At 39.8% G+C, this 26,007-nt stretch overlaps 1 protein-coding gene and 1 long non-coding RNA gene across 27 annotated transcripts in view; one reads left to right on the top strand and one right to left on the bottom strand.

The window, feature by feature from the left end:
• Positions 1-26,007, bottom strand: part of VPS13B (vacuolar protein sorting 13 homolog B) — a 917,098-nt gene that overhangs the window by 703,935 nt on the left and 187,156 nt on the right. For 24 of the 26 annotated variants that reach the window (XR_005593500.1, XM_039522053.1, XM_039522058.1 and 21 more), the window contains one exon: positions 25,134-25,258. Coding sequence is in view for 25 of the 26 variants with exons in the window: in XM_039522053.1 (XP_039377987.1) it covers positions 25,134-25,258 (125 nt within the window). In the remaining variant the exon portion in view is untranslated. Of the gene's footprint in view, positions 1-14,762; positions 16,215-24,352; positions 24,534-25,133; positions 25,259-26,007 lie in introns of those variants that run through there. The other 2 variants (XM_039522067.1, XM_039522066.1) reach the window with 2 other exon arrangements.
• Positions 5,411-24,963, top strand: LOC120396874. Its single transcript, XR_005593501.1, has 5 exons — positions 5,411-5,657; positions 11,233-11,345; positions 19,264-19,395; positions 22,776-23,012; positions 24,524-24,963. It is a non-coding gene; the product is annotated as an uncharacterized LOC120396874 (long non-coding RNA).

The following is a 26,007-nucleotide window of genomic DNA, read 5'->3' as shown; positions in this document are numbered from 1 at the left end:
TCCTGTTGCTTTTCTTTTTGCCTTTTTAATTAAGTTGTAATTTCTAGACCCTTCTCCCATAATTGCTCCTTTCCCTTTGTCCTCGTTACTTGAGCATAGATGTACATTGGCCGGATTTTTGTGACGATCCGCCACAGGACCTAGTATAAAGCTCCTCTTATCATGTTAGCCAGACTATGTCAGAAGACACTCTTTCCAGTATGTGATAGATGAAACCCATCCCAGAACAGTAATCCTCTTTCCTGGAACATCAGCTTGTTGTCAAAGAAGCCAAAGCACTCTCGCTGACACCATCTGCATAGCCAGACATTTACTTCCACGATTTAACAGTCATACGGTCATGAAGTCATACAGACTTCAATGGGAATACTGACAGGAGAAAAGTTAAACATATGATACATTTTTGTAGGACTGGTACCTAATGTAAAATGAGACACAAGTGGGTGCAGGAAACAAAAAAAGGGGTGGGGGGATGGAGAGTATAGCAGCAATAAGTGGTTGAATAGGCTAGTTTTATATGAAGGTGGTGGTCTGGGAATACATAAAAATTAATTACTATAAACATTTTTGTTTGCTACTCTCACTTGTCATGTCACATCAAAAAAAAAATACAGACTGGAAGCTCTTCAGGCCAAGAGAACCTTCTTCCTTCCCTCTCCCTCACCCCCGAGGGAAGGGCACATATGACTATAGAAGCTACATTAGTTGAGCATACCCAGATGAGGCACTGAATCCCCTGGGAATCATGGCCATGCCAATATTTCCCACACTGTGCCAATCACTTTTGCTGCAGTGCTATGATAACCCACCAAAAATTGTTCTACTATCTGTGCCTCATGCTAGAATTTGAGCCTGCTACTCTAACGTTATTCAAACCCAAGTTATGTAGTCTCTCATTGCAAACAGTGCATATGGGAAACTACAAAAATAAATGTTATGTTAAAGAAGAATTTGTGCAATAGATATATAAATAAATATTAATGTACAAGACTCAAGACAAAAACATTAGGCAGAAAGAGGGGAGCCACAAGTCTCATACTACTAGTCCCCTCTCTCTAACATGGCACAAGACACCACTAGCCATGTGAAGGGCAAAAGTGCAAAGTTAGAACAGTCACAAGCCAGAGCCCAAAAACACACGTTAGCAGAGCCTTTGGCAAACATTAACAGAAAATCTCCAAATTTCCCTGAAGGCAAACCAGCATAAGTTGATGTACTACTATGGTAGTATCAATTGTCATCAGAGTCCTTCCTACCAGGCCTTCTCTCAAGCAATGCCCACTTTTGTAACATGGATCTCAATGCATTAGTGTCATTGATCCATTTTCCTTTATGTATCTTAAAAACGTGCTCTTCTACTTTTTGTTTTCACAGTATGATTTCTTTAGTTTTAATGTCTGGCTCCTTAAACTAAATCCTTCCAATTCCCTTAATATGTAATCTGACGTAGGATGTTTCATAACATACATTTCAAAGAAAGACAGTAAAACGAAATGGCACACAACTCCTATTCAGCAAAAAATAGGACTAATATAATTATCAATGCATGTCTCTATAGGAAGGCTTCTCTAATGACTAAAATGTACTTGCAGAGAAAAGGAGATATCCAGAGATCTGCAACAATACTGACATAGTATCAGAGGGGTAGCCATGTTAGTCTGGATCTGTAAAAGCAACAAAGAAGAAGTGGGTATTCACCCACGAAAGCTCATGCTGCAAAACGTCTGTTAGTCTATAAGGTGCCACAGGATTCTTTGTTGCTAATACTGACATAGTGTAACATCTTGGAAAAACTTCATTTTAAAAACTAAGACTATTCATTTAATGCTCAGTGCAGCTACTGTACTGAACTACAATGACTTTTACACTTACAGATTTCATGTAAAAGATTCCCTGATGGGTAGTAATAGTATATTAAATACAAACTTTTTTTACAATATGCAAATTCTAAACTTACTGTAGTTTTTAATACTACCATAGGGACAAAATACATTATTCGTTTTCAGAGAAAGGAAAAGTGAAGAAAATAAATCCTTCTATACACAGAAAGGCAGGAAACAAAAAAGGAAAAAAATTCTACTGTACCATGTGTGCAGCAAATGTTTCTTAAAGGAAATTTTAACTAGGACTGGCTAACGATGAAAGTGCATTTTATAATTCAAATTTTATTATAATGGTTTTGAAGTACAAACAATGCATTTAAAAGCACTATATAATATATATTTGCTACCAAGCTGCACCTGTTAATACAAAATATCCACTATTAATAAATGTAATGAGCTATATTTAACCAGCTTTTATTACCTAACAGATATATTCAAACAAATAAATATAAACGAATATTCAAGTAAAACTAAATTTTTTTCATTGAACCACGTCAGATCTTTATTTCAACTTTGTGCCATTATATTTTGATAGATCATTTTGGTTCATACGAAATAACTGAATATGAATTCATACTAAAATTCATCATATTAAAACTTACTGTAATTATATAGGTGATTGATTAGAGATTTTTAAAGTGTAGAAGCAAATTCCATTTAAAAACCTTATTAACAACAATACTAGAAATAATTATTTCTCAAATCTTTCTTATATCCAGAGTTAAAGTTCAGATCCGAACATATGTTCATTTAACAAAACAGGTTAAAAAACTATCAATTCAAACATTATTCTCCAGGGCAAAATAAATCCTAATGTAACTAGCGGGTTAGCCAACTCATTAAAGCTAAACTTGGACAAATTCCAGGATAAATTTAAGGAAATAGGAACAAGCAAGTCTTGCTGTGTAGTGGCATGGAGTGAAAATGAATCTGTCCTAATTAAATGATTTTTAAATACACTTTGCTGTACCCAGTTTGCTGACAAACTGTAATACAGACTTGCTGAAATATTTGGATAAATCTGGCATATCATTAAAGAAAATAGTTTTCTTCACTGTTTTTGAATGAAATCATGAATTGGTCCTTATTATGCTCCAAGCATAGGCATTAATATAACCAATCCATGCAAGTTCACAGGTCTGCCATGAAATATTTGCAGTGTAGACTTTAGGAACAGCAACCCATTCTTTTAAAATCAACACCTCATAGTGATTGAAAGAATATAGTGGTGAACAGCTGGCTCCAGAGGTTTATACAGAGTCCCAAAATGCAAGACTGGAACCTGCAAACTGTTTCCAAAAATTTAATTTTTGTTATTACTCATATCCTGTACAGTAAAATACGATTAGTTCATTTTTTCCAAAATAACAAATCGGGTAACCTGCTACTAGAACCTAGTGAATGTGCTTTAAAAGAACCTGAATGTACTTTAAAAGCTTAAATAATATTGGGAGACATTCTAACAAATTTGTTTTTATATAACCAATATATAATGTTTATGTTCAGTTATTTAATACGGACAAGATTCACTTGCAGTATATGCAATGTCTCCCATGTAATTCAATCACTGATTTCTTTGATCCTCAATTTAAACTGATAAAAACTTCAGGAACAAAGTCATTTATATTGCCAACACCACAATTTCAAACCTTTAATGTATCATCTTTTAAGCAAGAATTATTGGATAATCCAATCCATGACTATACAATATGGCATTTAATTAATAAGGAATACCAAAACTCTGAAGAGCAAAAAGAGAAAAATAATCCAATGATGACTAACAAATGTTTTTAAGATACTGAATTCCAGTCACTATGATATGCTATGCAAGTTATGGCCCCCATTTTCTCCTTATAGGAGGAAATTCTGTCTTCTAGAGATAAATGATGTATCTTTACTCTTGAGGCACTAAATTACTACTGTGATGAGTGCTACAGAAATGCCAGTAAAACAAATTAAATAAAAATATAAAACTAGCAGGTGTAATAAAAATGTATTACTTTGCTCCATTAATAAACCTCAAGTGTGACACATTAGAGGTCACCTCTACTTACTTTATTAAGTTCTGCATAACTGAGTGTGTGGCATCTCATTTTGGTCTCTTAAATGGGTGAAATTTCAGGGAGTACCACTAGTTTTTCCAATCTGACCTCTATAAAGCATGCTAGTCAGACAATTCATCAGAATGGGAAAACCACTAAATTATGGTATTCACAAACCAGGATTTTTCTGTTTAATGTAAAGGCAGAAGAGTCTGGCTGGGTAATAATGAAGTTGCATTTCTGTTTTCTGAAGAGCCAGAGGACACTTTGTCTTTGGAAAAAGATTGACAAACCTTTGCTAGAAACAATTTTGGAAAAAAGAAAAAAATGCAAGCTTCAGTGATACTTTAGAGAATAAGTCTAAAGTGTGGAATTCTAAAATTAGGAATATAACATTGATAAAAATGTTAAATAGCATAGGGCCAAGAACCGATCCCGGTGGGCCCGCATCAGAAACACATCCACTTGAAGATGATTCCACATTTACAATTACATTTTGAGTCCTGTCACTTAGCCAGTTCCTAATCCATTTAACTTTTGCTGTGTAAATTTTGTATTGTTCTAGTTTTTTATCAAAATGTCACAGACTACTACTAGCTGAGAAAGCTGCTTTAGTTGTGAACGCCATTAAAGCTAGGGGAAAAAATTCCTCATAGTATTTGTAAATCTAATATTGTAGCATTATGCTCATGCATGAGAACTTAAAAGTTAAACTGATTAAAAATTGACTAGACACAAAAGTGAAACTAAATAATCCATCTTCATAATCCAAGCTCAGGAGAAGGAAGTGTTCTAGATTTTTAAACTTCTTTCAGTTTTAACAATCGAGGGAATTATTAATAACAGTTAAATTTTATACGTGTGTCTATATATATATATATCTATATATATAGATAGATAGATATATCAACTCTTGCATGGGAAACAGAGAACAACAGGAGCTGGGAGGTCAAAGGGAAAAAAAAGTCAAATATATTATTTTAAAAAGTAAATGTACCTTAACTTTTAAGTCTGCCAAAACACAATGCATAATTTAAGACTGTGAACTCCCTCCCTATCCCAAGTTTTGTAGTTAATCTTTCAACTTTAATTATTTTTTCTTACAACTCTTTGGAAATTTGTAGATTACAGAGGTGGTAGTTTTCCTTCTGCCCTCAAAGACTGAAGATGGTGGACATTTGGACACCCCCTGAAGCAAACATATGGGAAGCCATGGGGTCCTCCCAGAAGACTCCTGAGATAAAGGGGAGGATCTGTGTCCTGGGATTAGGAGTGGCGGCTTTGTAGGAGCCAGCATAGGACTAGGGGGAAAGGGTCAGGTAGGCAGGAAGGGGCCCCAGATAAGAACTACCTTGTTGGTGGTGGCAAAGATAGAGGTGCCCTGGGCAGCAGCACCTAGGAGATGTGGTGGAAATCTAATGATTTCATCACTCATTATGAGCTCTCAATCAGGCCACAAGGCCAGTGTCTTCATCTCCCCATGGCCTGGAGGCAGTGTAGCAGGGGAAGCCAGAAAGGGGTGGAAAGCTGCAGAGCCAGAATGCTCACACAACTGATTCCAGCCTGACCTGAGGAGGGTTGGGAGTGGGGAAGAATAGGCTCCCATCAACACCCCCTCTCCCAGGTTTCTAATGTAAGGGGAGGAGTCAAATGAAGTCCTTTGAGGGGAGAAGATTGGGAAGATCTGGCGGTGAAGATAGGTGTCAAAATAACATGATGAAGTAATGACAAGGTAGTTAAGATGAAAGGTTTGAAGAGGAGGGTGTAAGGGTGGGGAAAATACTTGGAAGATGAGGGTGGGTGGTGAGAGTGTGTACTTGGGAAGAGGAAGCGAGGGTTAGGAAAAATGAAATTTCTTTGTGGAGATAGAAGGGGATGGTGGCTGTGGAATGAAATGCTGATGATGGGAAGGGGAAGAGAATTAAATGCTGGAGTCGAACTCTTTCCTCTCCTTTCTTTATTGTTCTCTCTCTTCTATTTTTGCACTCCATCTCTCTCCTCAGTTCTAAGTACTCCTAGAATAATATCTCAAAATGTATGCAAAACAAGCAAACAAATACATTTGCTCCTCTGGTGCTTTTTGCTTTAAAGATGTTGGCATGTATGAGGTTACCATTATCAGAGGATTAACTGCTGCTGACTGAAAGGGACTCATAGATGGGATTTTTTTTTTAAGGTAGGGACTTAGCTATGGACTAAGACACTGGTTCCATTTCGATTTCAGAAGATTCACAAAATATGCAACTCTTTAGGTGACACTACAGACTAACCCAAAGTCTATATTAGAAACTTTTGCTGGCAGAATAATGTTGACTAGGGTGAGATTTTTCTTTTTACAATTCTATATCAGTATAACACTGATGTAGAAGCAGTTCTACAAGTATAGAAGTGCTTTCATGGATACAGTTTATTTCGCTTGGGAAACTAGCATGAACTATACTGGCAAGGAAACTCTTTTGCCAGCAAAAATTGCATCTCCACGGGTATACCTATACCAGCAAACCTTTTCTAGTGTAGATTGAGCCTATGAAATCATCACTAGAAAAGATCAGAGGAGAAAGACTAAAAAGGGTGGGGGGTGTTAGTGTGTGTGGGAGAGAAAGAATGTGTGAGGCAGGGGAGCGGGGGTAAATGTCAAAGTCCAGCTGAAACATTGCACTGATGGAGATGTTACAGTTCATGTTTATGTTCCATGAATATGCATTGTACAAGTAGCAGAAAGAGTGTAATAAAGGTAATAATTGGAGATATACCAATCTCCTGGAACTGGAAGGGACCTTGAAAGGTCATCAAGTCCAGCCCCCTGCCATCACTAGCAGGACCAATTTTTGCCCCAGATCCCTAAGTGGCCTCCTCAAGGATGGAACTCACAACCCTGGGTTTAGCAGGCCAATGCTCAAACCACTGAGCTATCCCTCCCCCCATGTGAAGGCTGTAAAGGAAGGATTATATTGGCAGTCTCACTACTTAATAACTTTGTTTAAAAATATTTTAAAGCATTTCAAGCACAACTCAAAATTTCTTGCTTGTATTAAATGTAAATAATTGTATACTAGTAAATGTGTTTCATTTCTCTCCCACAGCTACGCTAGCCCTTAGTGAAAACTATATTTCAGATTTAAATGCAATGGCCCCGGGTTTGCCATATAATGCTTTCGAAAAAATACTAAAATCTTTGAAGCAGTTTTTAAACACACAAAAAGATTTTGCAGACATATAAGGGAAAAAAAGTTGGGTTTAGTTTTGGCCTACTAACTCTGAAAGTGTCTTGTTACTATTATTTAAACATTAAATAGTTCCACAAACCCTGGTGAGTCTCAAGACCATCAAAATAATCAGATACAGACATATTTAAAAAGATACTGTAAGTATAATAAAATGTCACAGAATAACATTCTCCCACTGTAACATAAATGCAAAATCAAAGCCAAGACATCTATGGAAAATACATATTGGAACATAATAGATATACTTATTTTCAAAGCAAGAACCTTTCAGTCTGACACAGTATTCCAGTATAACTTCATTGCTGTTATGCCAAATGACTTCAGTATATTGGAGACGGCAAAGAATGCATTTTAAGCACTCAGCAAGATGTAATTCCATAAATAACTAGAAAAAGAGGTTGAAAACCCGATATTGACTTCAGTGAGACCCAGATTCCAGCCATACAATTTTTGCATATGCAACTGCACACCTAAAAAGATTGACTGAAGAACAGATTTGTGCTTCAGCCAACTGGAAACCACCTTATTTGAGGGGGAAAGAAAAAAAAGTTGGCAAAGTACTGAAGTTACATTTAATGCATATAAATAACCCAGATAGCCAGTCTTTTTGTCCTGCTCTTTAGCCACTAGAATGTGCTTTGTCTTATATAACTATAAAGTACTGTACCCAAATTCTTATAAAAGTTAATACCACCTCATATTAAAAAATAACCCTAAAATACATCTTCATAAAAACATTTGCAAATTCTTTGACTTGCAAAAGAAATACCAAAACCATGTTAGGCAAACATGTTTCCTGGGTCCTTGTTTCTTACACAATGTTTACTGTTCTACTGAACACCTTATTTTTAAACATTCAGAAAAGGAACAATTCCCTATCTTCACAACTCTGCTTCCCTGACTTCATCAAACAAACAAAAACAAAAACATATGGCTGTAAATTCTCATGCTTCATTTCAGGCAAGAAAATAGAGTGTGTGGGTGTTGTTGGGGGAGTAAGTTTGAGAGAAATTGGTCGAGACATTTTTGAATTACATAGTAATGAAAATCCAAGGCATTAAAACAGTATAAAAAATGTCAAAACCAGCTTGGAGTCAGAACTTTCAAAATTTCTCATGTAATTTTGCCTTCCATCCCTTCTTAACTGACTGGTTACCTTGACAACTGATTTATAATGATTTTTTTTAAAGAATATGTACACAACCTAAATGATGAGGTGGGAGACACAACTTACAATATATGTATATTGTAGCCCTATCGATTAATTGCAGTTAACTTACATGATTAACCAAAAAATTAATTGCAATTTAAAACATTACTCATGATTAATCGCAGATTTAATTGCACAGTTAAACAATAGAATGCCAATTGAAATTTATTAAATATTTTGGATGTTTTTCTACATTTTTCATATATATTGCATTTTGTGTTGTAATTGAAATCAAAATGTATATTATTTTTGAGTATAAATATTTGCACTGTAAAAATGATAAATAGAAATAATATTTTTCAATTCACCTCATACAAGTACTGTAGTGCATTTATCATGAAAGTGCAACTTGCAAATGTAGATCTTTTTTGTAACATAACTGCACTCAAAAACAAAACAATGTACAAGTCCACTCAGTCCTAATTCTTGTTCAGCCAATCGCTAACAAAAAAACTTCAAAAACAGACTCCAACGTGAAACTGCAGAACTGGAATTAATTTGCAAACTGTACAGATTAGGCCTGAATAAAGACTGGGAATTGTTGGGTCATTACAAAACCTAAACCTAATTTTCCCAACACTAATTTCTCCCTACTCTTACTCACACCTTCTTGTCAACTGTTTGAAATGGGCCACTCTCATTACCATTACATAAGATATTTTTCCTCTCTTGGTATCCTGCTATTAAGTGAATTGTCTCATTAGACTGACCTCACACTTGTAAGGCAACTCCCATCCTTTCATGTATTTATACCTGCTCCTGTATTTTCCATCCGATGAAGTGGGTTCTAGCCCACGAAAGCTTATGCCCAAATAAATTTGTTAGTCTCTAAGGTGCCAGGACTCCTAGTTGTTCAGACAAACAAGTTTCTTTACATGTACAGGAGATAATGCTGCCCTCTTCTTATTTACAATGTCACCAGAAAGTGAGAACAGGTGTTTGCATGGCACTTTTGTAGCCAGCATTGCAAGGTATTTACGTGCCAGATACGATAAACATTCGTATGCCCCTTCATGCTACGGCCATCATTCCAAAGGACATGCTTCCATGCTGATGATGCTCGTTGAAAAAAATGTGTTAATTAAATTTGTGACTAAACTCCTTGGGGGAGAACTGTATATCCCCTGCTCAGTTTTACCCGTATTCTGTCCTATATTTTATGTTATAGCAGTTTCGGATGATGACCCAGCACGTTCATTTTAAGAACACTTTCACTGCAGATTTCACAAAATGCAAAGAAGGTACCAATGTGAGATTTCTAAAGATACCTTGACCCAAGGTTTAGGAATCTGAAGTGTCTTCCAAAATCTGAGGGGGACAAGGTGTGGAGCATGCTTTCAGAAGTCTTAAAAGAACATCACTCCAATGAGAAAACTAGAGAAACCATACCACCAAAAAAGAAAATCAACTTTCTGCTGGTGGCATCTGACTCAGATAATGAAAATGAACATGTGTCGGTCGGCACTGCTTTGAATAGTTATCGAGCAGAACCCATCACCAGCATGGATGCATGTCCTTTGGGATGGTGGTTGAGGCATAAAGGGACATATGAATCTTTAGCACATGTGACTCATAAATACCTTGCGATGCCAGCTACAACCGTGCCATGAAAACGCCTGGCCTCACTTTCAGGTGACATTGTAAACAAGAAGCATGCAGCATTATCTCCTGCAAATGTAAACAAACTTGTTTGTCTGAGCAATTGGCTGAACAAGAAGTAGGACTGAGTGAACTTACAGGCTCTAAAATCTTACATTGTTTTATTTTTGAATGTAGTTATTTTGTATATAATTCTACATTTGTAAGTTCAACTTTCACGATAAAGAGATTGCACTACAGTACTTGTATTAGGTGAATTGAAAATTACTATTTCTTTTGCGTTTTTTACAGTGCAAATACTTGTAATAAAAAATAAAGTGAGCACTGTATACTTTGTATTCTGTGTTGTAATTGAAATCTATTTGAAAATGTAGAAAACATCCAAAAATATTTAAATAAATAGTACTCTATTAACAACAATAATGTGATTAATCGCAATTAATTTTTTTAATTACTTGACAGCCACAGTATATTGTAAATTCTACAGGCTTACCCTGAGAAAACATTTGTTGCAGAAACGTTCCTGCAAACCATCCATGACATGCAAGATTTTAGGGCAAAAATAAGGGGGTTTATGCACTACTCAAAGTACTGCATCACCATTCCTCCTATGTACTTTCCTATAGGTATAATCTTTAAGTGCCAGAATGGGTTCCTTGGCTGCCTAGCAAATTCAAAGTGCCTTCTAGATTAGTGGAAGAGTAGTATGACAACTTCAATTTCCATTTTCCTCTTTTCTATATCCTTTATGTGAACTGCCTTGAAAGGTGGCAGATTCTCCTCTGCCCAGGATGTTATTCCTATTTCCAGGGAAAAAATGGAACTCTATATCCCTTCCAAAACCAGTGAGTAACCAAACACTCGTGCCTCAATCATAAGCCAATCTCTAACAGGAGGTAAAAGGAGACTTCCCCTGTGAGCACCATGGTTTCCCACTATGTGGTTTCTTGGCACCTTCCACTGAAGCAGCTGGTACTGTCCACCGACCTAGACAGGATATTGGATTTGATGGATCACTGGGGCCAACCCTTAGGGCCACAGTTGTGGCTTAGGGTTTTTTTTGTTCAGACATGAATAAACTAAATGGATATGTACTCTCAGATGTTGGGAACTTTCTTCCAAGCATGCTACTCATCCTTGCTTCCATACCGATAATGCAAGGTCTGGAGTGAATACTGGGTTGGCAGTGAGCGTGTTGTTTGTACTTAGCTGCCCATAAAGGGACAATTGGATGTGATCTGAGAATAACATCTACTTTCGCTTTCCATTAGATGTGTGGTTCCACATCATCAGAAGGAAAGTCTGCAGGCACATTTTAAGAAACCCACTCAGTGGACGAAGCTGATGAATGACACCAACAATCTTAGTCACTGGAGATAATTTGGTAAATATGACCACTGCTAGGAAATGCCTTGATGCAATAAAGTTTAGGACCTTTGCAAATTTTTACCATTGTGGTAACATGCAAATACCTCAACTGTAGAAGATGCTTGCTAAATGCTCTAAGAGCCTGAAAGCCTGCCTGCTTGCTCCCCTAGGTTGTCTAGCACCCAAGTAAGTATAGTAGAAGTCACCTAGGACTCAGGACTTTAATCAGTAAATCAGGATGATTTTGAACATAAGAAGGGATTTATCTCCACATCCCCTGCCCTCCTCCCCAGTAACGCCATGATGATGCAGGTTTCTGGGAAGTAGACTCCTCGTGTGCCTTTGTTCTGGTTACCGATTATTTACATTTTAAAGTGTGGCCTATCTGTGATGAGGGAAAGAGGAGGAAAGAGACCACTTTCCGCTTTTCAGAGTCTGAGCCCCTTTCCCTGACAAAACAAGAGTTTATGGATGATGACCAGAAGGCACAAATCCCATTCTGCTGCTGCCTGAATCTGAGCCCCATGCCCTGATAGAGTAAAAGTCCCTGGGTTGAAAGTCAGACAGGCACAATTCCCATTACACTGCAACCTGAGGAAGAGTTTCACAGTACAGTGACAGAATCCTCTGTATGCCCAGACATGCTGCGAGGTGGGAGGGGATGGTGAGCTTGGTACAGCACTGCAAGAACTTCTCTGGGGTACGTCTACACCGCAAAGAAAAACCCACAGCATTGAGTCTCAGCGTCCAGGTCAGCTGACTCAGGCTTAGGCTGTTGGGCTTAAAAATAGACTGGGCTCCATCTGAGATCTTTGGGTTTCAGAGTCCAGGCTCCAGTCTGAGTCCAAACATCAACACTGCTATTTTTAAGCCTAACAGCCCAAGCCCTGAGAACCCAAGTCAACTGACCTGGGCCCTGAGACTCAATGCCATGTGTTTTTCTTTGTAGTGTAGACATACTCTCTGTATAGGAGAGGCCCCAACAAACACTCCCTTAGGTAAAGAAGAAGGGGGTTAACCACTGGTTTTCACCACTTGCTCATTAATCACACTAATTATTGCACTACCAAGGTGATGGTTGCTTTTACCATCTCTAGGGTTTGCAAGGCTTTTATACCTGAGCACCAGGAGAATTACCTGATGTACAGTGAGAAGGAAAGGGAGTTGTGTAGCAGCCCTACTTCTTTCCCCAGGGAGCTGAGAACCCACTGCAGTATCTGGGGGTTGGGTTTTTGATGCTCTTCAGGGGTTTTTCCCCTCTGGTCCAGGTCTGTTGCGGGATTTGCTCCTTGAGCTGGCTGGATAGTGTCTTCTGCATCCTTAGACACTCTCTCCCAAATCATAAGAAGCTACTGATCAGGATTCTCTGTGTTGTAGTCGTGGCTTCTCAGGACAGGGAGGGAACCCAACATGCCAGTTCAACAGAGCTCCGTGCACTGGCAGTGCAAGGTCAGCTGGCTGTGAACAGTCAGAATATAATTGCCTTCTGTAGGGCCTGTAAATGTTGCCTCCAACAGGAAATCACTGCTTAGAGTTAGCCTGATATTTGCAGGACTGCTCTGCCCTGCATGAGTGGGGACAGAGGAAGCCCAGAAGAGGAGCACTGTAGTAACAGATCCGGGTGGTTGAAACCACCAGGCTGCCTGATACCCAATCCAGGAGAAGGAGGCAGAAGAAAAATTATAAATCACTACAGCATAAAAACAAATACAAAATAAGTTTTAAAACAAAATGCTTGGGACAAATTGAACTGGCAATTTGTTCCATCGAAAGAGGCAGAAAATCTGGTGGCCCGAGCAGCAAGGCGAGGCTTAGTCCAGGAATCTCCAGCAACAACACTGGTCTGCCTCCGATTTGCACAGGTGCAGGGCATTAACCCATTAGTGACAAATAAGGAGAGAAGCTGTGCAACAGAACTTGTCATATGTTTATTCCTTAATTTCTTTAATGTCCCAACTGTATTACACATGCTCCCAGGTCCTACTGAGCTTCTTGAACATGATACCCACAGAACTAGAGCTCCAGACAGGATACAAGCAAAGCAGATCCTCTGATCCTCTTCTTCCCTGATGTATTATACTGCAGCATAATACCCTTTTCTATAACCTTAACTACAAACCACACATTAGCAACATCAGCAAATACTTTGAGTTGACATATGTGTACAGATTGAGTATGCTTAAGGGGGAGAGACATGAGCTCATACTTAAGCTTTTGTGTTATCCGTGAGGAATATTCTTGTGTGTGTGTTTCCTTAAAGACAGAAGGAAGTTCCTTGAGAGGGTTCTGGGTCAATCACTGGAAATGTGCTGTGTGGTACATTTGGGTACGTTTAAGAGATATATCCTGTAATATAGGGCTTGTCTATACAGCGTGTTAGTACCTACTGAAGCAGTATGCAAAGCACACTACAGAACTTTTAGTCTGTAACAGCAAGGTCCACATGGACAATTAGTGCAAACCTCCTGGAGCAACCCAGCTTATCATGCACTAACTTGCTGTATAGACATACCCTTTTATTTCCTCACTTTATAGGGTTTGCATTGGCCAAGCAGCCTTATCTCCCTCGAGATTTGGAGCTGAAGCAGGTCTCCAACCATTTATGAAATCCTGTCCGTCAGAATCAGGAGGCTTTGATGTTAAGGTTTCCTGAAGCAGCACTACTTAGCCTTAGAGTATATTTTGTCATTCTTTTTTAGCCCTTGGGATAAAGGATGGAACAATGTCTGAAGGAATGGCTTCCCCCCAGCAGGCCATGCACCAAGCATGGGTGTCCAAGGACAAGAAAACAGCAGGGGCAGAGGCAGAACTCTTGAACAGCAGTTTCTTTGCTTTTTGTTCCTCCTTAGCAGAACCAAGGACCCCATGACAGGGCAACGCAATCCTCTCAGACAAAAGAAGAAATACATGAAACACAACACTAAACTAACACTAACCTGGATTGCACTAACTAGATGTAGCTAAAATACAGTGAATTAACTGAAACAACTGTTCCAAAAAAGACTGAATAAGTGAAGACAGGGAAGCTCCTTGGCCTCTTACTACCACAGCTGGAAGGAACTGAGGTTGCTCATTCACCCTGTCCTCTTTTATGTTCTCGCCCTCCAGACATTCAGATTTCCCAGGGGAGTAAACAGGCAGTTTGAGGACATTCCAGCTGACACTGCTTCAAGCCGTTTGCATTAATCCAGGCTGCACTGATGGTGCATCCCAAGCATGGGAATGTGCAGAGGAGAAAATAATGATATAAATGACATATGACCTGGACCAAAATCTACCTCATAAAACATATAGATGAAACATTTCTGTATCAGCCCAGATATTTAAAACAAAAAACAGAATTCTCTTAGGAATCTAATCTTTAGTATCACAGGAACCTTAACAAATATTCATCTGCAGAACAACAAAGTGCTACTCTACTGGTGATACTGTGTTACAATACTAAACTGTCCTACACCCAATTACCTCATCTGCTGAAAAATAAATTCTAGCCAAAAATGAAAAAAAGTTAATTCCTCTCAAGATTTCTGTTTCGCATTAAATATTATTATTAGTCAGTATGCCTTTCGAGCCATATTCTGCTAATTTTTTAGTTGCTTTTAAACGTCTGCCTGGAAGGTTTGAAAGCTGTTTAATAGCCTGGCATGCAACACTACATGAATTACTTGTAAAACACAAATATTAAAATTGCATTTTGTAGGTTACTGCCACTGTGAACAAGGACACAGACGGTATTTTTTATTTTAATTATAGAATTAAGTTACATATACAGGAATTTAAAATATAGTCAGAAACACGTTGAACTAATTGCTCTGAGCAAATCTCTTGGCATCAAGCCCACTTATTCATTTGTATTAAAACACCAAATTAGTAAACAAAAACAAATATCACTTGTTTAAATGATAAAAATAGTTGCCAGCATCTTTATGGGAGACGGGGGGAGAACTAATTTACTTTCATCTATCAAATGTTACCTACATTTCTCCACTACACTTTAAAAATGTAAATATAGCAAATTATAGCATATATTGTATATAGTTAATGTACAGTTTGGAATTTATATTTTGAAACAAGAAAAATGAAAGCTATTCTGTTGATTTATGTCAGAAATAAAGTTAAGATTTTTGCTGCTAACCGAAAACATACTACCTAAGGGATTCCATAACAGTTCATAAAATGTCTTTGTTTTTAAAAGCTCTGGTCTGTGGTATATATTTTCTCCCAAGAAATAGAAGAACATATGTAGCATCAGATGTGTGTACTTTAAGAAATTCTGGAATGTGAAATCTAAAAACCCAAATAAAGCAGGTGGTATAATTTTTGAAGGGAAAAAAATGAGTTGAGGCTTAATGACATTACCAGGTTATTCTACCAGACTAATTCTCACTCGGTGCATGACTTCAATGAAGCTCTCAGTCCTCACGCCGATTTTGATTTAGTTCAAGTGCTATTTGATGCATTTCATCTGGAGTTTTATTCACTTCAAACTACACTTCATTTAAGCAGGCTGCTGCTGTACTCATTTATTTTTTCTACTTTATTACCCTCAAATTGGCGTTGCTTGGTTTAGATAAATTGTTTGCATAAATTAGTTTTATCTTATTAAGATTGTGAAATACATTTATATTTTTAAAAAATCTACAAAAGCATTATACCCTGAAGACAAATGATCAAACTCGCTATTAAAATAATTTAGAAATGTAGTAAGCTACAGATGCTATTCGGGTTATAAATCCTATTCCCAAAAGTTGACATATATTTTCTCATTTTAAGATAGCACCATTTTTTTGCTTAAATTATGAGTTCTCTTTTTTCTTGGTGGCCTATTGAGTTTTTTTCTCTGCCTCAGGAATTTATCATGTTGCATCACAAAGTAACCTACAGTCTACAAATAAAAAAAAATGATATAAGGCATAATATGCAAGGAGACAAACATTGCTAAACACTACTAAGTAGCTTGCCTACTGACAGATTTTCAGTGCCGACATCTTTAAAAGAATTAGATCATTTTAAAATTTCATTTTGCACATGTACACAAACTTTTCAAAATAATGTAAAACCAAAATTTATATTTAGGTTTTAAATATCTAATTCATTTTTACAAGCTAATACTTCTTAACAAGTATAGCAAACTAACGCTGAGTGAAACAAGTTTGTTTTTCCTAATGTTAAAGACTAAAGTACTCTTCACCAGTGTTGACAATTGACATCACTTCTAAATTACCATAATAAAGTCAGTATTTCATCAGAAAAATGAAAGATCAGCATACTATTTCACATAAAGTATTAGGTGTTATTGTGAAATATCAATGAAAAATATGACCAAGAAAAATTAATCTACTACCACCTGGTGGTATACTGACTGTGTTAAAATATTATTATCCATTAAGATAACATAGTGCAAATATCAATAGTAAACAACTTAGTATATTCCAGTGTAGCATTATATATAAATCTAGTCTATTTGCATAGTTCATAAATATTAATAGGACAAAAATATATTTTCCCATTCATGCATATAAAATATTAAATATGAGGACAGTATTTTTAACATGCTAACTTTTCTTCTCCCTGATTTCTGCTTTTTTTTAAAATAATATTTCTCAAGGAGAAGACTTTCATTCAATGCAAGCAAAAATATATATTATATTTTAGAACCAAAGGGAAAACCCTAAAAATTTCTGCTATAACAAGCAAAATGCCATATTTAATTGAAAATATTTTTTAAAAAACAAAAATAATTTTTTTCTACAGCATACTATTTTAAACACAAGACCTTACTTGTGGAGCTAGGTTGTAGATTATTGCCCTGCTTTGTTTCAAACCCTAAGTTTGATTGAAGTGAGAACACAGCTCTTCAGTTAAATACGTGTAAATCTGTCAGTTGACATCTACTCTTGGTATTTATTCAAGAAAAAAATGGGAGGAAGTTACTCACCTTGTGCAGTAACGATGGTTCTTCAAGATGTATCCCCCTATGGGTACTCCACAGTAGGTGTGTGGTGTGCGCACCCTTGCGCTGTTAGAGAATTTCAATAGCAGTCCGTGCCACCCGAGCACGTGTGGCTCCCCACCTGCCATGAGTCTAGTCAGCATGCATGGGCATTTCTCCCTCAGTTCCTTCTCTACCAGTGTCAACCAGTAGAACTCTGAAATAGAAGGGAGAAGGGAGCACCCATAGGGGGACACATCTCGAAGAACCATCATTAGTGCACAAGGTTACTTCTTCACGTAGTGTCCTATTGGTGCTCCACTGTAGGTGACTCCCAAGCAGTACCCACTGCTGGAGGCTGGAACTTCAGAGCTGAGTCTGATACAGATTAAAGTACTAAGGCCCCGAATTGGGCGTCGGGAGTCGAATCACTCAGGATGGTATAGTGTTCTGCAAAAGTATGTGTAGATGCCCATGTAGCTGCTCTGCAGATCTCTGATTTCGGGATACCCTTGGAGAAGGCGATCAATGAGGAGACTGACCTCATGGAATGCGTGCATACTGAAGATGAGGGTGTTACCCCATGCAATTGGTAGCAGAGTTTAAATACAGCAAGAGACACAATTGGAGAGTCTCTGAGCTGAAATTGCTGTACCTTTTGACCTGTCTGCCACTGAGAGGAAGAGTCTTGGAGATTTTCTGAAGGCCTTTGTCCTGTCTAAATACAAGGCCAAGGCTTTCCTCACATCAAGCGTATGGAGGATGGCCTCTCTGTTATCCGTATGAGGTTTTGGATAGAATGTTGGGAGTTGAATAAGTTGATTCATGTGAAATGCAGAAATTATTTTGGGAATGAACTTTGGGTGTGGTCTGGATAAGACCTTGTCCAGGAAGAACACCGTAAAAGGGGGCGTGGTCAACCTGTTAAACTGTTTGCCAGAGGATTTTTGTTAAGGCCAAGACTATAACAGGGTTCAAAAAAGAACTAGATAAAGTCATGGAGAATAGGTTCAACAATGGCTATTAGCCAGAATGGATGGTGTCCCTAGCTTCTGTTCAACAAAAACTGGGAATGGGTGTCGGGATGGATCACTTGATGATTACCTGATCTGTTCACTCCCTCTGAAACACCTGGCATTGGCCACTGTTGGAAGACAAAAAGAACAGGAGTACTTGTGGCACCTAAGTTCTCCTGTTCTTTTTGCGGATACAGACTAACACAGCTGCTACTCTGAAACCTGTTGGAAGACAGGATACCGGGCTAGATAGACCTTTGGTCTGAACCAGTATGGCTGTGCTTATGTTCTTATGAGAAGTGCCATCAAAGCTACTATCTCCCCTATCCTTCTGGCAGAAGTGATGGCGATGAGCAATGCCATCTTCATGGAAAGGTGATTTAATGAACAAGTGGACATGGGTTCAAATGGTGGTCTAGTCACCCTTTAGCACTACACTGAGGTCCCATTGCGGACTGGGGATCTTGTGTTGTGGGAAAAGGTTTGCTATACCTTTTAGAAACCTCCTCATCGTTGTGGTGAAGACTCAGTAGCCTTCTACCTGCTGGTGGGAGGTTGCAATTGCTACCAAGTGAACCTTCAGCAAGTGAATAGAGAGCCGATTTCTTTGAAGATAACAGGTAGTTCAGGATCACCAGCAAGGTGGCTGAATTAGGGGTGACATCCTTAGGTTGGCACTATATCTGGAATCTCTTCCATTTCTGAAGGAAGGTGCAATGAGTAGCACCCTTCCTACTGTGCAATATCTCCTGTCACAGAACAAGGGTCACACCCTTCACCTCAGTCCGTGGGTCCTATATCTCAAAGTGTGGCTCCTTCATAGCTCCAGCCCACAGAGGCATACTGTTCAGAGGAAGTACAGCAGTGATCAATAGGGTCATCGGTGAACACAATGCCAGCTGAGACAAGTAAGGGTACTATGTCTGTCTGGGCTAGATGGGGGCAATCAGAATGATATTTGTTTTTCTCCTTTTTATTTTCAACAGGACCTTCAGCAACAGAGGGAATAGAGGAAAGGTGTAAAGAAGGCCATTGCCCCAAGGAAGAAGAAGAGCATCTCTCCTGGAGTGTTATTTTATCCCTACTCTGGAGTAATACTGCAAACATCTCTTGTTCTAGTAAGTGGCGAACAAGTCTCTCTCTGGCACCCCCCATTGCTGTAATATATCGTTGTAGGCATAGGAGCGCGTGGCTCTCCCTCACTGTCATCTCTGGGGGAGGCCACCTCCCTTTGCTGCCACACGTGTGCAATAACAGACCCTCAGCCAGGGCGGGGCCCCCAGCAAACAGTCTAGGGCACCGGCAGAAAGTTGAGCACCCAGCAAACCGTCTAGGGAGCCGGCTGGAGTTGGGCACCAATTGCTGTCTATGGGGCTCAGGTAATGGTGAGCACCAATTGCAGTCTATGGGGTTCAGGCAGGAACACCCCAGTCTGTCGTCTTGAATCTGATGAGTGACAGACCAACACATGCCTCTTGGAAGAAGAGGGAGTACTGCTACTCCAGGGGTGGGGTGGCAGGGGTAGGGGGGGATGCAGGCCCACCCGACTCCACTGCATCCCAGCCCAAGGCCCTAAAAGTGGCAGTATGGTCTGCCACTGGGTCAGCGGGGAATCCAGCTGCAACACGCTGATTGTCTCGAGTGGCACTGCAGCCAGACTACAGTCGACTATCTCTAGGCTCCTTCCTACCCTCTCCTCTAGGTATACCTCAACCCCAGGGTTGTCCTCCATCTCCCCAGGGTATACTGCCACTGACAATCCCAGCAGCTCCTCCGCATCAGGCATGTCTGACAGTCCTGGTACCTGGGAGGTGTCCTCAGGGCAGCAGAAGTCTTCCACAGGTTCCAGCTCAAGCAGTGGGCTGGAAGTGTCTGCCTCCCTCGGTGGCGCCTGCCCAACTGAGCTGCAGGGCCTGCATCTTATACTGCCGGTTCCTGTCCCACCCTTCCACTTCCAACGTGGAGGCCTAGACCTTCCAGGCTCCGCCCACCAGGGGGCATCTGGCTCTCCTTTGCTGTCAGTCTCTGAGGAAGGCCACACTACTTTGCTACAATTGTGCAGAATGGATGGTTCTATATCCTATTTCTGGCTGAGCAGGAACTTGCGGTTTAGACTATCAGCCGTCATGTTATGTATTCCCAGTTTGTAGGACACTGATATTATGACATTCTGGGAGATGCACTAGCTCCATAGCTTCAGAGCTCTACGCATAAGGAATGAGACCTGGCGCCTCCCTGCCAGTTTATGTAGTACATACAGCCCATATTGTCTGCTATAACCTTAGTATACATGTTCTTGATTGGATGGAGACACATCTCTGACCGGGACCATCTGCCCTGTACAGTGTGACCATTGAGCTGTACTCCCCAGTCTCTGAGGGATGCATTGGTGGTCAGGAGAAGGGATGGGGAGGACTGAGTGAACGGTATTCCCATGCAAACATTCACTGGCTCTTTCCACCAATTTAAGGATTGCTAGACTCAGGTGGGCATCGACAGGAGCTTGTTTATATTGTCTTTGGTCTGTACACCGAACCAAACCATGCTTGAAGACACCTCATGCATAGTCTGGCATAAGCAATGACTGATGTGCCCGCAGCCATGTGCCCCAGAAGCTAAGGCAGTATCTGGATGGGATTTGAGAACTGGATTGTATTGTCTCTATCAACGAGAAGAGACTGAGAAATCTGTGATATGGCAGGCGCACCCTGAACAGAAACGAGGTTGACTCCAATAAACTTTAGTTTCTGAACCAATGTTAAGGTTGATTTTTGTTCACTGATCCGAAGGCCCAGTCTCAGAAAAAGGTCTCGTGTGGTATGAGTGACTAGTCGGACCTCTACGAAGGACCGTGACCTGAGAAGGCAGTCATCTAGGTAGGGAAAAACTGTAAAACGTAGATTGGGGCACTATAGAAAGGACCCTAGAGAACACCCTAGGGCTGATGAGAGGCCGAAAGGGAGTACTCTATACTGGTAGTGGTTCTGGCATAGCGTGAACCTGAGGTAACATCTGTGCCTCTATGACAGAGATCTGAAAGTATGTATCTTGAAGTTCAAAGGTCGAGAACTAGTCCCGCACTTCTAACCCTGGGATAATCATTGCCAGTGTGACCATCTTGAATTTCTGCACTTTGACATATCTGTTGAGTGCTCTGAGGTCCAGTATAGGTCTCCAATCTCTCTTTTTTTTCTTCGGTGATTGAAGGGCCAACTCAATGAACAGGAGTTTTAGCCTTAACTCTCTATCCCTCCTGGACCTGGGTTTAGCTGCTGGCACCAACTACACTTTTGTGGATTCTGCTTCTCCACAAAGTAGCGAATACATTGCAAGTGGCCGTCCATTACTGTCCATGGAGTGGCCGTCCATTCTTTGCAGCTAAGACACCTTTTTGAAGCCTGGGGACCCAGGCATACACTTGTCCGGGGAGTCCCCCAAACCGGGGTTGGCAGGAGGCAAAACTTTATGTTCTTTTTCTTTTTATCTGGCATGGCCAACTAAAAACAAACAAGTACTAAAAGAAAAGGGGATTCAAAAGAAGCAAAAAATTGCTAACTTATCAGGAATTAACAATCCGTGAATGGACGGCTCTCAGCTCCATCTCTAGCCTAGGGCAGTTGAGAAGGAACTGAGGGAGAAATGCCCGTGCACACTGGCTAGCCTCGCATGCATGAGTGAGACAGACTGCTTATTGAAATTCTCCAATCGACAGCACAAAGGCATACACACACCTACAGTGGAGCACCAATAGGGACACTACTCGAAGAAACTGAAGTTAAACTAATCTGTAACTATGGAGTCTGAGATATTTGGTATGTATTCCATATGTGGGTAAGCATAAACAACAGGCACCTGAGATCAGCGTTGGTCCGCGCCTGCATCATTGCTCCCCTTGTGCTTCAAACCAAGGAAATAAGGAGCAGTGCACACCAACTGCCTCTCCAGTTTCTCTTCTTATCGCAAATCAGATAAGATCTGAAGCAGAGGGGAGGGAGAGCAGGTAGTGGAATACAGATAGGGACCACACATCATGAAGAACCTCCAGTTATAGATAATTAAGCTCCATTTCTTCTTCGAGTGCTGGTTCCTATGTGTATTCTAGATGTGGGTGAATAATAAGCAATATTTAAACAGGAGGGGACTAGCAAGGATACAGTTGATATAGGTGGTTGTAATATTGCAGTTCCTACAGTTCTCCAGACGCAGATTGAACTAATGTGTAATGCTTCGTGAATGTATTGATGGAACTCCAGGTCGCCGCCCTACATATTTCCAGTAGAGATATCTCTTAAAGAGATGCTCTTGAGGCTGCCTGTGCCCTAGTGGAATGGATTCTTACCCCATGCAGGGAAGGAATATATACTAACTGGTAACACAGAATAATGCAGCCAGAGATCCACGTAGTGGGTCACTGAGCAGATAATGCTTGCTCTCGCGACTGTCTCACTGTAACAATAAATTGTCTTTGTGATTTTCTTATTGGTTTTGTCCTTTGCAGGTAGAATGCCAGAGCTCATCTGATGTCCAGAGAGTGAAGTCTTTTCTCCTCATTAGAAGCATGAAGTTTTGGGAAGCATACAGGACAGGTTGATTTATGTGAAACACAGAAATTACTTTAGGAATTAATTTCGGGTGAAGAAGTATTAAAAATAGTGTATGGCGGGTCAGGTGCTCCCAGTTCACTCATCCTTCTGGCTGATGTGATGGCAACTCAAAATGCAATCTTCATGGAAAGGTGAGTTGTAGAACATGTGGCCAGTGGTTCAAATGGTCGTCTGGTAAATACTGGCAGCACATGGTTGAGGTTCCATTGTGGTACAGATTTCACCACCAGTGGGAATGTCCTAACAAGGAACTTCAGAAATTTAGTTGTTGTTGGGTGAATAAAAACAGACTATCCCTTCTACTAGAAGGAAGGCACTGATTCCTGCTAGATGGATCTGCAAGTAACTAGTGGAAAGCCTTGAAGTTTTCAAGGACAGGAGATAATCTAAAATAGCAAGGATATCTGCAGAGTCTGGAGATAATTGATTACGTTGTGCCTAGATAGAGAAATACCTCTATTTAGCCAGAAAACATTTTCTGGTCGAATCTTTCCTACTTTGATTGAGAAAGACTGAACGGCCTTTGAGTATGAATGTTTTAGGTCTGTCCCCCCTCTGAATACCAGATCATGAAGGTGGGCTGGGTTGGAATGTCTGATCTTTCTGTTCTTCTGAGTTAGTAAATCTGGGAGTGATGGATACTGATAGGAGGATGGTTCAGAAGGTCCAGAAACCAGAATTGAATGGGTCACAGCAAATCTTCCACAGAACTTGTGGTAGCAGATGGATGGGAGGAAAGGCATATGTGAGCTGGCCTGTCCAGGATAGCAGAACGGCGTTGCCCCTGGAGACATTGCCAAGAGCTGCCTGGAGCAGTAAATGGTGAATTACATACTCATTTGGGATGAGAACAGATCCCAAGAAAGTGTTCCCCACCGCACGTATCATTCAGGACAGAATTGTGTATCTTCCACTCATTCTCTGTGGAGAAGTGCCTGCTGAGACTGTCTTCTAGAGAATTCTGTGTACCTGGCAGGCATGCAGCTGAGACAGTTATGTGGTTTCTGATGTACCAATTCCATAAATTCATTGCTTCAGAGAAGGGATTTTGCTCCAACTTGTTCATGTAAAAGAGAGTTGTCATATTGTCTGACATTATTTGGACATGGCAGGATCCTAGTGGGAGGAATACGTTGCAGGCTAGATGGCCTGCTCTCATTTCTCAGAGGTTAATGTGTATTCTGGCCTCACAAGGAATCCAAATTATTTGTGTGGTCTGACTGTCTAGGTGGGCTGCCCAAGAAGGGATGCCTCTGTGATAACAGTCACATCTGGTGCGGTTATGGTGAAAAGAATTCCCACATGTTCTTGGTCCGGGTTCGTCCACAAGGCAAGGTGACTATTGTTATTATGGTGTTTATGTGGTCTGTGTTTGCTGGGTAAATGGACCAGAGTCAGGCTTGTAGGCAACGTGGGTGAAGTCTGGCAAACAGTGTTACGTAAGTACATGATGCCATGTAGCCTTGTAGGAAAAGGCAGACTGACAGAGTTTGTGGTCTGAAAGAGACGTGTCTTATCAAATTGTTCACGGTCTCATACATTTCTGTAGGGAAGCAGGCCCTTGCGGAGGTCAAATCTAGGGTCATTCCTATAAAGTCCATAGTCCTTGTGGGAGTTGATGCTGACTTTTCTTTGTTGATAGATTCCAAAGGCTGCCAGAAGATGGACCAAAAAGAGTTACCAGCTGGACCTCCTGACTGGAGTCACCCACTTAGACATCTACAGACACAGGATTCCAACTCAGGCCATGCAGCAACAAGAAGGAACTGGAGAGGGGTTGATCCATATTGCTCCCTATGCCCTTGGTTTGGCATATGAGGGAAACAACTGTTTGGGCACAGACCAATGGACACTAGTTGCTAGAAATCTTTGATCTCAGGTGCATGGTGCACATGCATATCCATGTGTGAAATACACAAAGGGACCAGCACTCAAAGAACAACTGGTCCATAAGACTTCCGTTCATTTTAAAAAGCAAAACATTTGCTATAGGCTTTTGTAGCTTGCTCCTTTAGTTCATTCAACCAAAGAAGGGTCTACAACACCAATTAACAGCTACATCCTCACCTAAATTTTATTGCAGACAACAGACTTTATATTATAATATAGTCTACAAGAAACACAAAGGCCTAGAGTCAAATATGATACTATACTCAATAAAATTCCATATATCTTTAACCTATGTCAGTATAACACAAAAATGAAGGGAAAGATTATCTGTTACTGTTTCATATTGTAAGTTTAATACTCACCAATATTTGGGAAACGTAAGCAGTTTGCCATAAATAGCAATACTAAAAGAGGGGATAATTGGAGTAGGTAAGCAGTATGATCCTCTAATGTCCAAAGAGGTCAATCCTGCCTGAAAACCAAATATCTGAAATAAGAAAAAAAAGGTCAAATTATATAATGATATAAGATTTAACAAGCATAAGATTAGATCTAACAGTTTCAATTTTCTTTACAATAACTGCACACTAAACTCTTTCTAGTTTTCAATCCAACTCCCCAAAATTTCAACTTGTTAAAATTAAACTAAATAAACAAATAATTATGATAATTAGAGAATACTTTCCCAGCACACAAATAACCTAAAAATTACTCATGTCCAAGTTCTCTCCAAAAACAAAATGTGCAAGTGTTTTACTTTAAGAGAAATATATCTGTTGAAAAAAATACTTAAAATTTATTTTAATTCACCTATTAAGATTTAAACATCATCTCACATGCTTCCTTACAATAGCATATTGTTATTTGTTATTTTTATTTTCAGTGCAGCTAGGAAATCATAGACCAGGGTCCCACTGTTGTAGGTACTGCACAAACACAAAAACAAGAAGACGGTCCCTGCCCAGAATAGCTTTCAATCTAAATACAAGACAAGAGACAACAAATGGATATGGACAGACAGGGAGTACAAAGAAATAAAGAGACAATATTGGGCAACATGATAGGCTGTGTTCTCAGCACAAAAGGAACCAAACTGTTGTCAACTTTTTTTGTAGGCACCACGGAAAAGTAGAGTTTGAAGGAAGGATTTGAAGGAAGAAAGCAGAAATGAGCCTGTTTGAAAATTTAACAAATGGGCATAGAGGCTGGGATCATGGGCCAACCTGAAGTGGGAGT

This window comes from Mauremys reevesii, linkage group 2 (genome assembly GCF_016161935.1).
Source record: "Mauremys reevesii isolate NIE-2019 linkage group 2, ASM1616193v1, whole genome shotgun sequence".
Taxonomy (NCBI): domain Eukaryota; kingdom Metazoa; phylum Chordata; order Testudines; family Geoemydidae; genus Mauremys; species Mauremys reevesii.
This window is presented reverse-complemented; position numbering and strand designations above follow the sequence as displayed.